The sequence below is a fragment of the Mobula hypostoma genome, chromosome X1, assembly GCF_963921235.1.
Source record: "Mobula hypostoma chromosome X1, sMobHyp1.1, whole genome shotgun sequence".
In the NCBI taxonomy this organism is placed as follows: domain Eukaryota; kingdom Metazoa; phylum Chordata; class Chondrichthyes; order Myliobatiformes; family Myliobatidae; genus Mobula; species Mobula hypostoma.
Genome location: NC_086128.1, coordinates 49,869,877 through 49,884,387, shown reverse-complemented (window position 1 = coordinate 49,884,387; position 14,511 = coordinate 49,869,877). Strand labels below are relative to the sequence as shown.

At 39.2% G+C, this 14,511-nt stretch overlaps 1 protein-coding gene across 10 annotated transcripts in view; it reads right to left on the bottom strand.

Moving 5' to 3' along the window:
* spop (speckle type BTB/POZ protein) overlaps positions 1-3,907 on the bottom strand; it is a 133,647-nt gene extending 129,740 nt beyond the window's left edge. For 3 of the 10 annotated variants that reach the window (XM_063037893.1, XM_063037896.1, XM_063037895.1), the window contains exons 1-2: positions 3,774-3,896; positions 2,447-2,542 (exon numbers count right to left, since the gene is read on the bottom strand). Coding sequence is in view for 1 of the 10 variants with exons in the window: in XM_063037888.1 (XP_062893958.1) it covers positions 3,774-3,781 (8 nt within the window). In the remaining 9 variants the exon portion in view is untranslated. Of the gene's footprint in view, positions 1-2,446; positions 2,543-2,837; positions 2,973-3,075; positions 3,211-3,773 lie in introns of those variants that run through there. The other 7 variants (XM_063037889.1, XM_063037894.1, XM_063037890.1 and 4 more) reach the window with 6 other exon arrangements.
* Positions 3,908-14,511: the final 10,604 nt, after the last annotated feature.

The window sequence follows — 14,511 nt, the reverse complement described above, 5'->3', positions numbered from 1 at the left end:
GTATATCACAGCTTCTGGCTGCTCACCCTCCAATTTCAGGATATTGTGGACACATTCAGAAACATTGCAGACCCTAGCACCTGGGGGGCAAATGACCATCCATGTTTCTTTTTTTGCATTCACAGAATCGCCTGTCTGTCCCCCTAACTATAGAGTCCCCTATTACCGCTGCCACCCTCTTCAGTTCCCACTGAGCCACAGGCACAGTTGCCACTGCTTCCCCTAGGTAGGTCGCACCCCTCCCCCCCCCGAACAGTACTCAAAATGGAGTACTTATTTGTTGAGGGTGTATCTTTCTAGTATCTTGACAACTCCAGCCAGCCCTCCCTCAACTCTGACTACTACCATTCACAGACCCTCGTCCTTCAGGGACAATTAGAGCATTTTATCTGGGCTGCCCTTGATTGCTTGTGGGAATGCAGAATTCTGGTGCAAGCACAAAGAACCCCTCTGCCACCTAATATCTAATTGGACATTGAAGCCATCACTTTTTTTTAATTAATTTGTTTTGCACTATTTTTAATTTAACAATTTAATATACATACACACACATACTGTAATTCATATTTTTTTTCTATATTTATCATGTATTGCTTTGTACTGCTGCTGCTAAATTACCAAATTTCGCAACAAATGCTGGTGATATTAAACCCAATTCTGAAATTGCTGAAATCCACAAAATGCACCCAAAGAACATATGCATTGGTTATAGCAAGGTGCCCGTGGAATATGTATGGCCTGGGGAATGTGAAATCATACATGGGAATGCTATTAATGAGGAAAGATATCACTGCTTTAAGGTGGAAGTGAGAATAATGGAGAATGATAATGTCAGTGGTTCAGAGAGCTGATTAACATGCAATGAATTATGCAGAGTGTAAATATTGAGCACATGGACAGTACTTGGGGGCTGAACAAACTGGGAGGGATGTTCCATTCTTCCGCAAAATGTTGAAGGGTTAAGCTCAGTCAAATAGGAAGTTTTTGATTTGGGGAGAAGTGTGAGATCAACTTACCCTGAAATAGTATGATGGGCTCGAGAGATAGATCAGAGGTGGGAGAAAAAAAGTTGTAAAGTGGTTGTAGTACATATAGCTGCTGCAAAGACACAGAGGACATGCTTTGTGTGCCAGCAACTGGAGCACCTAGCAAGGAACTGCTAGAATACTCATAAATTGCAGCTTCTGTGTGAGTCAGTGTCAGTCACAACATACACCTGAATAATACACCAAGTATTTTTGGAATGTAAAAAATGGCCAAGATTGGTTTTTGACAATAGAGTATTGGAATTTAGGAATGCCACTATCTTCCACAAACTGTAGAAGAATCAACTGGCCAATCAAATTTGTAGGGGACAAGATGTAGATTAATTAGCCACATTATTCTTGTACTTACCACTTAAATACTTAACCATTTAAAATCTTCTATCAAAGCCTCAAACAGATTATACTAACTGTTGATAAAAGCTGTACATGTTAGTTTAAGCTCCTCTTAAGAAACAATGATCATTGATATTATGCATATGTGAACCATCTTGGAGCAAATACTGAGTGCAGTTATTAAAATTTTAAAACTGGAAAATGACCAGTTTGATGGATGATATCCACATTCACAGTAACACGCAGACTTTTCCCAAAATTATCTAAACAAAACATATTCAGGTCAATGATCATAAGGATTTAAGAGTAAAACTTAGGATGAATAGGGTTTTAGTATATTAAGTTTCTAATATTAACTTCAACCCCTCCCACCCACACACAAAAGCAGAATCCAATTTCTTCCACACAACTCATTAAGTCACTAACACTTTTAGACTGATTTAGCTTACGTTTATCACAAGGTAGCAATAAGTGCCCCCCCCCAAAAAAAAGATTTATACAGCATCAAAGCTCATTTTGAAACAAAAAGTAGAAGAAAATCTTAATTCTGCTGAAAGGTCTTTGACCGAAAACATTCGCTCTGTTTCACTTTCCACAGATATTGTCTGGTACTTAGAAATAGAAAGTAGTTTGCCTTAATATTATTTCTTGTAAATGCCATTAACAATCCTAACACTAAGGAATGCTCAAAATCTGCCTAAGATTTATTTAAATGAGTGGAATGTCATAGATTTATATTCAAGATATTCAAAAGGCAGCTAGATATTGGTCAGCACAACATTGTGGGCCAAAGGGCCTATAATGTGCTGTAGAACTGTTATATTTATAGCTCCAGAAGTAGGAAAATTTGGTTTGAATTCCTGTTGCAAAGCCCTGGAATTCTAAACATTAAAGGACACCGAATTTCCATAAATTAATTGTTGAAGTTAAAAAATCAATCCTGACCCAAAAACATTCTTTGTTGTCTACAATTAAAAAAATTTATAAAATAAAATTTTAAAAAATAAATAAATAACTGCTCTATTTAACTTCAATATTGCTGGCTGGAAGCCAGGTTGAACTTTTACCTTATCCTGAAGCTTGTTCCGTCTGCTCAAAGCCTATTGTAATTTTCATTCTCCTTTTCACTGTTGATGCTTCAATTCTTTATTCTACATTTCCTCCTTTGAAAAAATGTTTTTAAAAGTAATTGACCACTGTTAATGATACATATTGGTGAAATGATTGCTGCTACATATATTGTGCAGGGGCAAGGAAAATAATGTGGGAAAGTGGCGTTGAGACCAACACTATAATGACAGAACAGGCTCAAGAGACCATTTGGCCTACTCCTGCAACTTACATCTTCATGTATATCACATCAATGTGGGAATTTGATGTTTAAAGTACATCAATAGATGTTTGGATAGTTAAAAAAAAAGCAAAGGCGGCAAAGCTAGAGTCAAAGACCGTACTCACCCATGACACTGTAAGCTGGTAGGGGCAAACGACTTGCATTTTTGTACCACAAACACAATCCATCAAAATCCTCACCTAATTCATTGCCACTGCTTCAACAAAACACAGTTGCGTGCTAACTGCTGACCAATAAGGCTGTCAGAGAATAACAGTGAGTATGAGGTAATTTGTCATCCAGAAAACAACATTACACTCAAGATTATCCCTGTTAACGAAAGGACTAAAAAGTGTCACTCACCTAGACTTTCTATTGAAAGCTAAAGATTTAGTGTAATCCAACCGTTGAAGTAAACAGAGCAGCAATTTATTTGATCTGTTGACACTTAAACTGATCTACAACCATTTTCTGTTGTGACATCACAGGAGTTAGTGACCTCAGAGTGGCGAGGAAGAATTCATTCATCGTCCCAATCGTTGGGGGAAACATTGAAATCCATGACAGTTAGAAAAATTAGAAAAAATTACCACACAAAACTATGCAGGCACAGAAAGCCCACGTTTCTGCTAATATACAACAAACAAATAGTGCCGTCCCAAAGACTGAAAAGCTGACTTCCATTCGAGTAGGCAAACAAACCCACAAGTCACCTTTGAAAGGGTGTTGTTGGAGGTGGTTCCAACATGTTAAGGAGCACCCATATACACTGCCCCGGGCAGGTCCAGTCAGCGCAGAACAGCTCCAGAACCCAACCACACCTCTGATCGGCCCAAGACCAGAGGAGCTGCGCGGGGGAAGGAACTTTGGGAGGGTACAACGGCTGGCGGAAAGTTTTATTGGTAATGAAGCCTAACCGTGCGGCCTGCGAAACTGCAGGAGCCTAGAAAAAAGAGGAGATGGGGAAAAAAACACGGCTTCGCTCCATCCACCGTCCAGCACCACCTTCTCTCCCCCCTCCCAACCCCAACAAGCCCACCCTGCCCCGCCGACATACTCACAGACTCATGTGTGTTTGCTGCGGTCTGTAGCTACCACTCTTTCCGTAGTAACGGCCGCCACTTCTAACCTGGTACTTCACGGGTTAACAGAAGCCCAGGGTCTTATCCCGGATGGAAATGGCGTCCCTCGCGACTGCGCAAACTCAGGCAGCAGTCAGACGCGGCAAGAGAGCGTGAGCGTTATTGCATCACGGATGTGTAATACCTTCATTGTGTTGTTTTGAAAGGGAGGTTGCCATCCTTGATAATGATAACGTGGCAATCTGTAACAACATGGAGACAAATGTGATAAATCTCACAATTTGTAGATTATAGACAGATTTAAATAAAGGCATGCTTAGCAACACAGGTGAATTAGAACAGATATAAGAACAAATACAAATATTTAAATAGCACACAAAATCCTGGAGGAACTCAGCAGGTCAGGCAGTTTTTATGCAGTGAAATAAACAGTTGACGTTTCAGGCCGAGACCCTTTATCAGGATTTCACCCTACATATTGTTGGTTTATTTCCCTTCACATGTGCTACCTGACTTGCTAACTTCCCCTGGCATTTTTTGTGTGTTGTTCCAGATTTCCATCATCTGCAGAATCTCTTCTGTTTGTAATAAAGCATTTTAATTATTGGAAAAATTAATTAATTTTAATTATCACAGATCCTCAAACCCTGAGGCTACAACAGAAATTTCTAAAAATGCAGGTCAGACAGTAACTTTGACGGGGAAGGAAGATAATATTTCAGTGGCCTGAAACATCATCAACCAAAAATGTTAATTGTGTATCTCTCCTTGTAGATGCAGTTCGATCTACTCATTACTTCCATCAGTTTCTGCACTTTACTCTTCCTGATGTTGCATTAGTAAATGTCCTTGGATCATTTTGATTGTTGAAACCCGTCCTGGTACTTTCATTCGGTATTTTGGGGGTTAATGTAGATCTGACTGCATTGTAGTATTCAAAAAGTATATAGACGCTTGAAATGGGAAATAAAATATGAAATGCTGATGACACCCAACAAGTCAGGCAACATTGGTAGAGAATGATACAGTTCTATGATGGTTATCAGGACTAGAAAAAAAAAGTGTTTTAAGTTGCAGGGAGATCAAGGGGCAAAGAGAATAAAAGAAATAAGCTTTCACATTATTTCTGTCCAAAAGAATGACCCTGTTATTACATGGTACATCTGTGAATGAACCCCTGCCCCCCGATACTGATGTAGAAGAAGCTTGTCCTGATGTGGATGGCATAGTAGACAACATTCATGCAAAATGTTTGGCTAATTATACAACAAGGTGATTGATTCCTCCAAAAGCCAAGTCAACTGATTACAAATCTATAGCAAAATGATACATGCAAGGAATGATATTAGAAAATTATTTCCAATAGTTTCCTACAGAAAATACTTGCCAGAGGAAAAAAAAGTGATCAAACCATGTTCATATAAGGCCATACAAAAAAGCATTTCAGATTATATAGCAATGAAGTATCTCATCACTTTGAAAAATTCAGGTGAATATGTATTAACATGTTGCTATTGATTCAGTACAACAGTACACAATCCTATACAGTTTCTATCCCATACACAAACTATCTGAAAATGCACTTTTAACACAACCAGGAAATGATAAAACAATATCAGCTTTGTGTGAAGCCCTCTGACAGCCATGTTTTATGACATGCAATATGATAAACAGGATGGGGTGGATTGAGCATGGAGTCAGTGGACATTTCCAGATGTTAAATGGGTAACAAAATGGGTTGGATCATCAAGAACAGAGCAGTTTCAGGGATGTGGTGTCAGAGGTATTTAACATGTGTTTGGATAGTAAAAGAATGAGCAGACACCTGACTGAAGTTCAAGTTCAATTATCATTCAACCATACATGAATATAGCCAAATGAAACAGCGTTACTGAGTGGTAATGGGAGTGGGCTTTCATTCAGTCTCACAGTAAGCTGGGAAGAGAAAGGGGTGGTCAGTCAAAAATCAGGTTAGTTAGAAGATGAGATCAGACCAGGGACTGGGAGCAAGTCAGAAACACCAGCAAGAGCCTGAAAAGCATCAGAGATGCAAACACTGAAAATGATTCTTAAAAATGTCCCTCTCTCCACGTTGATGGGTGCTTCATACTCCCTGGTAATAGATCTGATAAGTTTGGTCCGCTTCAACTAACTGAACCACACCAACAGATTTGGATAATCATTCATGTGAATGAGATATCATTGTATAAACTTTGGATTCAAATACATTTAATAAATGAGATTTTGAGATTAACATAATACACCTAAACAATGCCCTCCAGAAAATAATCACCAGAGCAGTGCATATCAGAAAAAAGAGTTTTGCACAGAAAATAATTACACAGAGCAGTGTGTGTTAATGTTGAAAGCGCATTATATTCAGCAGAACTCAGAAATGGCTGGCAGGAATCAACCCAAAGGATGATGGTAACAGATTTAATTAGTATCTCAGATGGTTATTCCAAAACATCACCACACTACACCGCCAGCTTCAAAAACAGATAGGAATAGAAATGGAATTTATTCTCTGCAGTCACAGCGAATAGAGAATTTGGCTGAAGTTCCAAAAACATTTAACTATATTGTAAAGTAATTATAGGCAAACTATTTTCACAGAAAGCAATATATTGCAGGGGGAACTTCCGGGTCATCAAGGGAATGGCGGCGTAAGGAAAAGGTCTCTCGACAAAAAAGAAGGTAAACTGCCCCAAAATCGAATTTAGACAAATACTTAGTATTGCATAACTATATTACTAAAAGGGGCAAGGATGATGTCTAACAACAAGAATAAAAAGTCCGCTCCGAAGGCTGATAAACACAAAGAGATGCAGCAAGGCGACGGGCCTAGCTCCCCCATGGCAAGCCAGGATGGAGAGAATGAGGGGGAATTGGTGACTCTGTCTTTGATTCTCGAAGAGATTCGCGAGTTCCGACAAGATAACAGCAAACAGCTGGAAGATATTAAAGGAGAAATAGTAAAAACTAACTCGCGGATAGATGAAGCCGAAGCGAGGATTGTTGGAATTGAAGAGAAGCTACAAAATGTCGAGGAAGTGATAGCAGAAATGTTGAAGCTACAAGACCAGCTCCAGTGGAAACTAATAGATCAAGGAGGCTGCTCAAGAAGGGAAAATGTGAGGATCTACGGAGTTCCCGAAGGAACTGAAGGTAAACCCGGATTGATGATTCCCTTCGTGGAGAAGCTGCTTAGAGAGAACCTTGATATACCAGCCGCAAAAGACCTACAGATAGAAAGGACCCACCGCACGTTGGCACCACAGCCCCCGGCAGGCGCCCAGCCCAGATCGATTCTGATCAGATTTCTCAGTTACAGAACGAAGGAAGAGGTGCTTAAACGGGCATGGCAAAAGAAAGGTTTCATGTGGAACAACCGTAAAATCAGTTTAGACCACGACTACGCACCGGGGATTCTTGCCAGACGGAAGGAATATGCGGAAACACGGAGGGTCCTGAAGGAAAACAACATCAGATTTCAGACCCTGTATCCAGCTCGGCTGAGAGTCTTTCACGACGAAGGGACAAAAACTTACGCTACGGTGGAGGAGGCAACGTTGGACCTGGCGGACCAGGGACTACCTATTAAAGTTATCACCCAACCGGAGTCGCTACTGGAGAGGATTCGGCAGAAGTCGTGGCAGTTAGTGGGGCGAGGACGCTCCACTCGAACCAGAGTGTCAAACTACAAGGAAAAGCTGCAAATATTCAGACGCGAATGTACAGAGAATACAGATTAATTAAGAGAAATGACTGAAAAGAGTAAATCGGACTTAAAAGTAAAATGAAAACTGGTAACTGAAAATAAACTAGGCGGAATAACTTGAATGATAGCAATATGGTCGAGACATAAATAGGAGAAAATTCTCTATGATTATTCAAACTGCTGAGGGCCCTCTAACACAGGGTGAAGATAGAGGTGGTTATCCCTCTGAACTGAGGCGGGTCGGTGCTCAGGCCTCACTGTGGGAAGTCGGGAAAAATTTTCAAATGTTACACGTTCAAAAATGTCTAGCGTGTGGTTATATGTCTTGGTTTACTGTTGAGAAGGAATTGCTTACTGTTTGGTTAGAAAAGGAGAGTGCTTTTTTTCTACTAGAGAAAAATGCAAACTGAATTGGTAAAAATAATTTCCTATAATGTTAATGGGGTTTTGAATCCAATTAAAAGAAATAAGATTATGTCTAAATTGAAAAAAGAGAGGGCATAAATAGCTTTCCTCCAGGAAACACATATGAGCCAATCTGAACATGGAAAATTAAAAAGAATGGGCTTTAAGCATGTATTTTATTCATCATATAAATTGAGTCACAAAAGAGGGGTAGCTACTTTAATATCAAGTACTCTTAATTATGAACATATTTCAGAGACTAGAGCCAAAGAAGGACGGTTTGTAAAAATCACAGGAAGAATAGAAGGTACAGAAATAACATTGCTGAATGTTTATGCTCCTCCAGGTAGTGAATGGTTATTTTATAGACACATTTTTGACCTAATGGTCATTTCTCAAGGGGTAGTAATTTGTGGAGGGGATTTTAATATTAGATTAAATCCTATATTAGATTCTTCAAGAATAGTTACTCAGAATAAACCTCTGACTCGGAAAGTGAATTCATTGATGGAGGAGTTGGGAATTACAGATGTCTGGAGGGAATTACACCCTACCAGTAAAGATTATACATATTACTCTTTCCCTCATTCAGCCTATTCAAGGATAGACTATTTCTTTATCTTTAATACAGATAGACTCAGGATTAGAAACTGTAATATTGCAACAATTGATCTGTCGGATCATAGCCCAGTCTCTATGTCTCTAATCCTGGAAAGGAAAATGAGGAAAACACTATGGAGGCTAAACTCACATATACTCAATAACCCGAAAGTAATGGAGAGATTAAGGGGAGAAATCAAAGAATATCTAGACCTTAATGACACGGGAGAAACATCACCAGTGATTTTATGGGATACATTGAAAGCTGTACTGAGAGGGAAAATTATTTACATTACTACTCACATGAAAAAAATCAATGCACAAAAATTAGCAGACCTTCAAGGAAAATTAAAACAACTTCAAGTTGTAGATAGCAACAAAGTAATTCAAATCGAAAACAGGAAATTAGGAAATTGCAAAGTGAAATTGATGATATTTATACGTTGGAAACTCAAAGAAATTTTCTTTACCTGAGACAAAAGAATTATGAAGTAGGAGGTAAATCAGATAGATTATTAGCATATAAATTACGAAAACAACAAGCAGACGATACAATTCATAAAATAAAGAATCCAAAGACAAAGCTTGTGGAGAGTACAATAGGGAAAATTCAAAAGAGTTTTGAAACATATTATCGAGAGCTGTACTCCCAACCCCGGGCCCCCAATGAGCCCTATATAGACAGTGTATTGAATTTTTTAGATCTACCTAAACTTACAGATTTACAAAATGAAAGTTTATTAGAACCAGTAACTGTCAAAGAACTGAACGTGGCCATCTCTAGGTTAAAGGCTGGAAAGTCCCCGGGTTCTGATGGGTTTACCTCAGAGTGGTACAAGTCCCTGAAGACACAGTTAGCCCCATTACTACTTAACACCTTTAATTGGATCTTGCAGAGAGGAGAAACTCCACCTTCCTGGAGAGAAGCAATTATTTCAGTTATTCCTAAAGAGGGTAGAGATAAACTAGAATGTGGCAATTATCGGCCAATTAGTGTTCTTAATTTAGATTACAAACTATTTACATCTATATTAGCGCGCAGATTGGAAAAGCTTTTACCTGGCCTAATCCATTTAGACCAGACTGGATTTATTCAACAAAGACAAACACAGGACAACATAAGGAGAACTCTGCACATATTAGAACAGGTTAATAAGAACGAGACAGAGACAATGGTAGTAGGATTGGACGCTGAGAAAGCTTTTGATTCGGTTAGTTGGGCATTCCTATACAGAGTGTTAGGAAGATTCGGCTTTCAAGAAAGGTTTATTAAAGTAATTCAGACTCTATATGACAGCCCTACAGCCCGAATTAAGATAAATGGGGATCTCTCTGACTCCTTCATTTTAGAGAGAGGCACTAGACAGGGATGCCCAATTTCTCCTCTCCTTTTTGCGCTATATATTGAACCACTTGCCCAACTAATAAGACAGAGCGAAATCGTAAAAGGTATCAAGGTGGCAGGGATTGAACAGAAAGTGGCGTTATTCGCAGATGATGTTTTGGTCTATCTGAGTGAACCAGAAAAATCATTTATAGGATTGTTTACACTGTTGGATGACTTTGGGAAAATATCAGGTTATAAAATAAATGTAAAGAAAACGCAGGTTATGTCCCTAACTTATACACCATCCAAAAAATTGCAGGATACATACGATCTTAAGTGGGAAGCTAAATCATTAAAATATTTAGGACTAACCCTGCCGAAGGATCTTTCAACACTGTCACAGGTAAATTACGGGCTATTAATCTCAGAGATAAAAGCAGATATGCATAGATGGAATCTTATCCCCTTTTTAAGTTTAAATTCAAGGATAAATACTATAAAAATGAATATTCTTCCTCGGTTATTATATCTTTTCCATACTTTACCAGTGGAGGTGGATGATAATCAATTCAGGGAATGGGACAAATGGATTTCCCGCTTCATTTGGCAAGGAAGGAAACCTAGAATTCGATATAACACCTTACAGTTAGGGAAGGAAGGAGGAGGTATGGTTCTTCCTTGCCTGAGAAATTACTTTTATGCCTCACAGATAACCCTTCTGTTATATTGGTGTAATAGGGAATATAAGGCTAGATGGAAGGAAATAAAATTTGGATTAGTTGACGGTTTTCCTCTTCAGGCCTCAATAGCTGACAAAGGATTGATGGCCCAGTTGGAAAAATTTAATAACGCTTGGATAAATCTTATATTAAAAGTATGGCAGAAGGTGGTTAATTCATGTGGAATTAATAACATGTTAAAACTCTTTAGATGGTGTGCATATGATACCGAATTCCTTCCCAACAGAGGAGATAAAAGATTTGAGCTATGGATAAAGAAAGGTCTTACAACCTACCTCTCATTTATAGATAAAAGAGTATTACAAAGTTTCCAAATCCTGCAGGACAAACATGGCCTAGAACATTATGACTTTTTTAGGTACCTTCAAATACGAAACTATGTTAACCAGAGTTGTAGATATACAGACCTATCAACAGTAGAATTAGAATTTTTTAAGATTCTGAATTCGGCTTGCAGTTCAATACCTAGTAAATCAGTTTCTCGCCTATATAATGCACTCTCCCATGCTAAAAATGTAAATACACTGTATATTAAAGAGAAGTGGGAGAAAGAAGCGGGGTTGGTACTTTCAGAGGAGGCTTGGGGGAAAATCTGCAGCTTTCAATGGTCCTCGACTAATTCTTTGACTTGGAGAGAACACTGTTGGAAAAACATTATAAGATACTTCAAGACCCCATATCAGGAAAAATATAAAGATACAAATGTGATGTGTTGGAGAAGGTGCGGCTCCAAGGAGTTAAATCATTTTCATATTTTCTGGGATTGCCCTAAATTAAGTCTATTTTGGGAAGGTATTCATAGAACATTAGTTAAGGTACTTAGGTCCCAGATACCTCTGAACTTTGAGACGCTCTATTTGGGGCATGTATTGTTCCTTGAACAGAAGGAAGATATAAAGTTGCTGCAGGCCCTCTTAGCGGCAAGTAAGAAATCAATCACTAGAAAATGGCTAAATCCAATACCACCTACATTAGAAGATTGGTACGAAATTATCTTGGAAATATTCAAAATGGAAAAGTTGACTTACTCCCTGAGAACTCAAAAAGAAACATTTTATCAAATCTGGAATAAATGGATTGAATATATAACCCCAATGCGAGCAGACTTTAGATGACTCTCCTAATGATTTATATTGCTCTTCTCATCAACACAGTAATATTGCTAACGTAAGCACCCCTAGTCTAAATGTTTGTTTTTTTTTGGAAAATAGAGAATTAACACAAGTAAAGGGAAAGATTTGGGAAAGGGATAAAAAAAAATGAAAAAATTAAGTAAATAAGTACATAGGGATTGGATAATTATGTCTGCGGGCAGGAACAAGCACGAACAAATTGGGATATAAACACCTACAATGGTTGGTATATAGGCTTGTATGCAACATTTTGGACCAGTGGAAATGGTCCGGAAGGGTTGTATGGAAACTATTATTACCATTTTTCTTAACAACTAATTTCATTACTTAGCCTAATAGGTTAGATTTACCACAGTACATAATTATCTATTTAAATGTTTATTTTCCTTTTATATCATCTCAATGTGTACTTAAGAATGTATAAATAATTGTAGTTTTATACATATAAAAAAATGGAAAAGGTTATATGTGTGAAAAAAGTACATGATAATTTTGAATTCCTTATCCAAATAAAAATAAAATTAAAAAAAGAGAAAGCAATATATTGCAGAAAAGTGAATAATTTTGCAGGAAAATAAACTTTCTGGTCAACTAAGGAAAAGGGGAGAATGACAATGTTGGAATCTAAAGACCATATTGTGTAGTTTAAACAAAAGTCATCTCTGCAATTAAAGGAAGGCAGGGGCAAGTGCAGTGGCCAGCATTACAGTGGTGTTTGCTAGAGTGGACAGAGTAAGTGGTGAGTTTGAATTGTACTTGAAGCTAAAAACTTTCCAAAGTGTGTGGTCTCATCTGGTTGGCGAATTTACTGAATTGAGCATATTTTGTCAACACATTCAACCTATTGAATGGATAATGATTGATGAAATACAAACAAGAGGTGGAAATATTAATGAAAATTAACTTTTGACCAGCGACCAATCAGGAGATCAGAAGCTTGAGACGAGGGAATTTCACTTGTGCTCACGAATGGAGTGGAAGAAGGCAGTAATTTCCAGCAGTTACTTGGAGCTCTGAACAAAGACCAATTGGCATTTGGGATTGATTAGCAGGAATAAATTAAAGGAAGGCAGGGGCAAGTGCAGCAGCGATCATCACGGTGGCCTTTGTTGGAGTGGACAGAGTTAGTGGTGATTTTGAGGCTTCAATTAGAGAAAGCAAAAACAGAAAAACTGTAGGCAGACTTTCCCCCACCCCTTTCTTTATAGCAGCTCAGCTAGGACAGCAGAGATGCCAGGCAGGAGAGTTGAATGCTCCTCTTGCAGGATATGGAAAGGCAGGGAGACCTCTAGTGTCCCTGACAACTACAACTGCGAGAAGTGCATCCAGCTGCAGCTTCTAACAATCCACGTTAAGGTGTTGGAGTGGGAACTGTATAAACTCCGGATCATTCAGGAGGCTGAAGGGGTGATAGATGAGACATATGGAGAGGCAGTTACACCCAAGGTGCAGGACACAGGAAACTGGGTGTCAGTCAGGAAGGGGAAAGGGGTTAAGGAGTCAGTACGGGGCTAAGTACTACCCCTGTGGCCATCACCCTCAACAACAGGTATATCACTTTGGATACTGTTGGCGCAGATGACCTAACAGAGGAAAGTCATGGCAGTCAGGTCTCTGGCTCTGTGACTCAGAAGATGCGTGGGTGGGGGGGGAGACGAGGTGAGCTGCGGTGATAGAGGATTCATTAGTTAGGGGAATGGACAGAAATAAGATTCCTGGATGGTATGTTGCCACCCAGGTGGCAGGGTTTGGGACATCTCAGATCGAATCCTCAACATTCTTCAGTGGGAGGGTGAACAGCAAGAGTTCCTGGTCCATGTAGGTACCAATGACATGTTAGGATGAGTGATAAGGTTCTGCATAGGGACTTCAAGGAATTAGATGCTACGTTAAAGAGCAGGACCCCCAGGGTTGTGATCTGAGGATTGTTACCTATGCCACATACTAGTGAGGCCAGAACTAGGAAGAGTATATAGTTTAACATGTGGCTCAGGAAGGAGCTGATGTAGGAGAGAGGGCATAAGAGTTTTTGTGGATCATTGGTCTCCTTTCCATGGAATGCGAGACCTGTACAGAAGGGCTAGTTTGCACCTGAACTGGAGGGGGACTAAAATAGACTGGCAGGAGGGTTTGTTAATGCTGCACGGTGGGGTTTAAACTAGAGCTGCAAGAGGATGGGAACCAGAGTGCCAGAATAGCTAGTGGCGATGTTGTGCAGGCAGATGTTGGTAAGATCTCATTCAAAGTCAGGAATCAAAAGGTTGAGAATGGTGTGACTAGAGTCCTGAGCTGTGTATATTTCAATGCAAGAAGTATCAAAGGAAAGGCGGATGAGCTCAGGGTATGAATCAGCACCTGGAATTATGATGTTGTTGCCATTAGTGAGACTTGGTTGTAGGAGAGGCAGGACTGGCAGCTCAATATTCCAGGATTCTGTTGTTTTAGGTGTAACAGAGTGGGAGGGATGAAAGGAAGAAGGGGTAACGTTACTAGTCAGGGAAAGTGTCATGGCAGTGCTCCATCAGGACAGACTGGAGAACTCGTCTACTGAGGTGTAATGCGTGGGATTGAGAATTAAGAAAGGTATCACCACATTAATGGGGCTATATTACAGCCAGACCACCAACAGTCCTGAAAATTTAGAGGAACAAGCTTGAAATGAGATCACAAAATTTTGCAAGAAACACAAGGCTGTTATAGTCGGTAATTTTAACTTTCCACATTGACTGGAAATCCCATACTGTACAAGGACTAGATGAAATAGAGTTTTGTCAAATGTGTTCAGCAACGG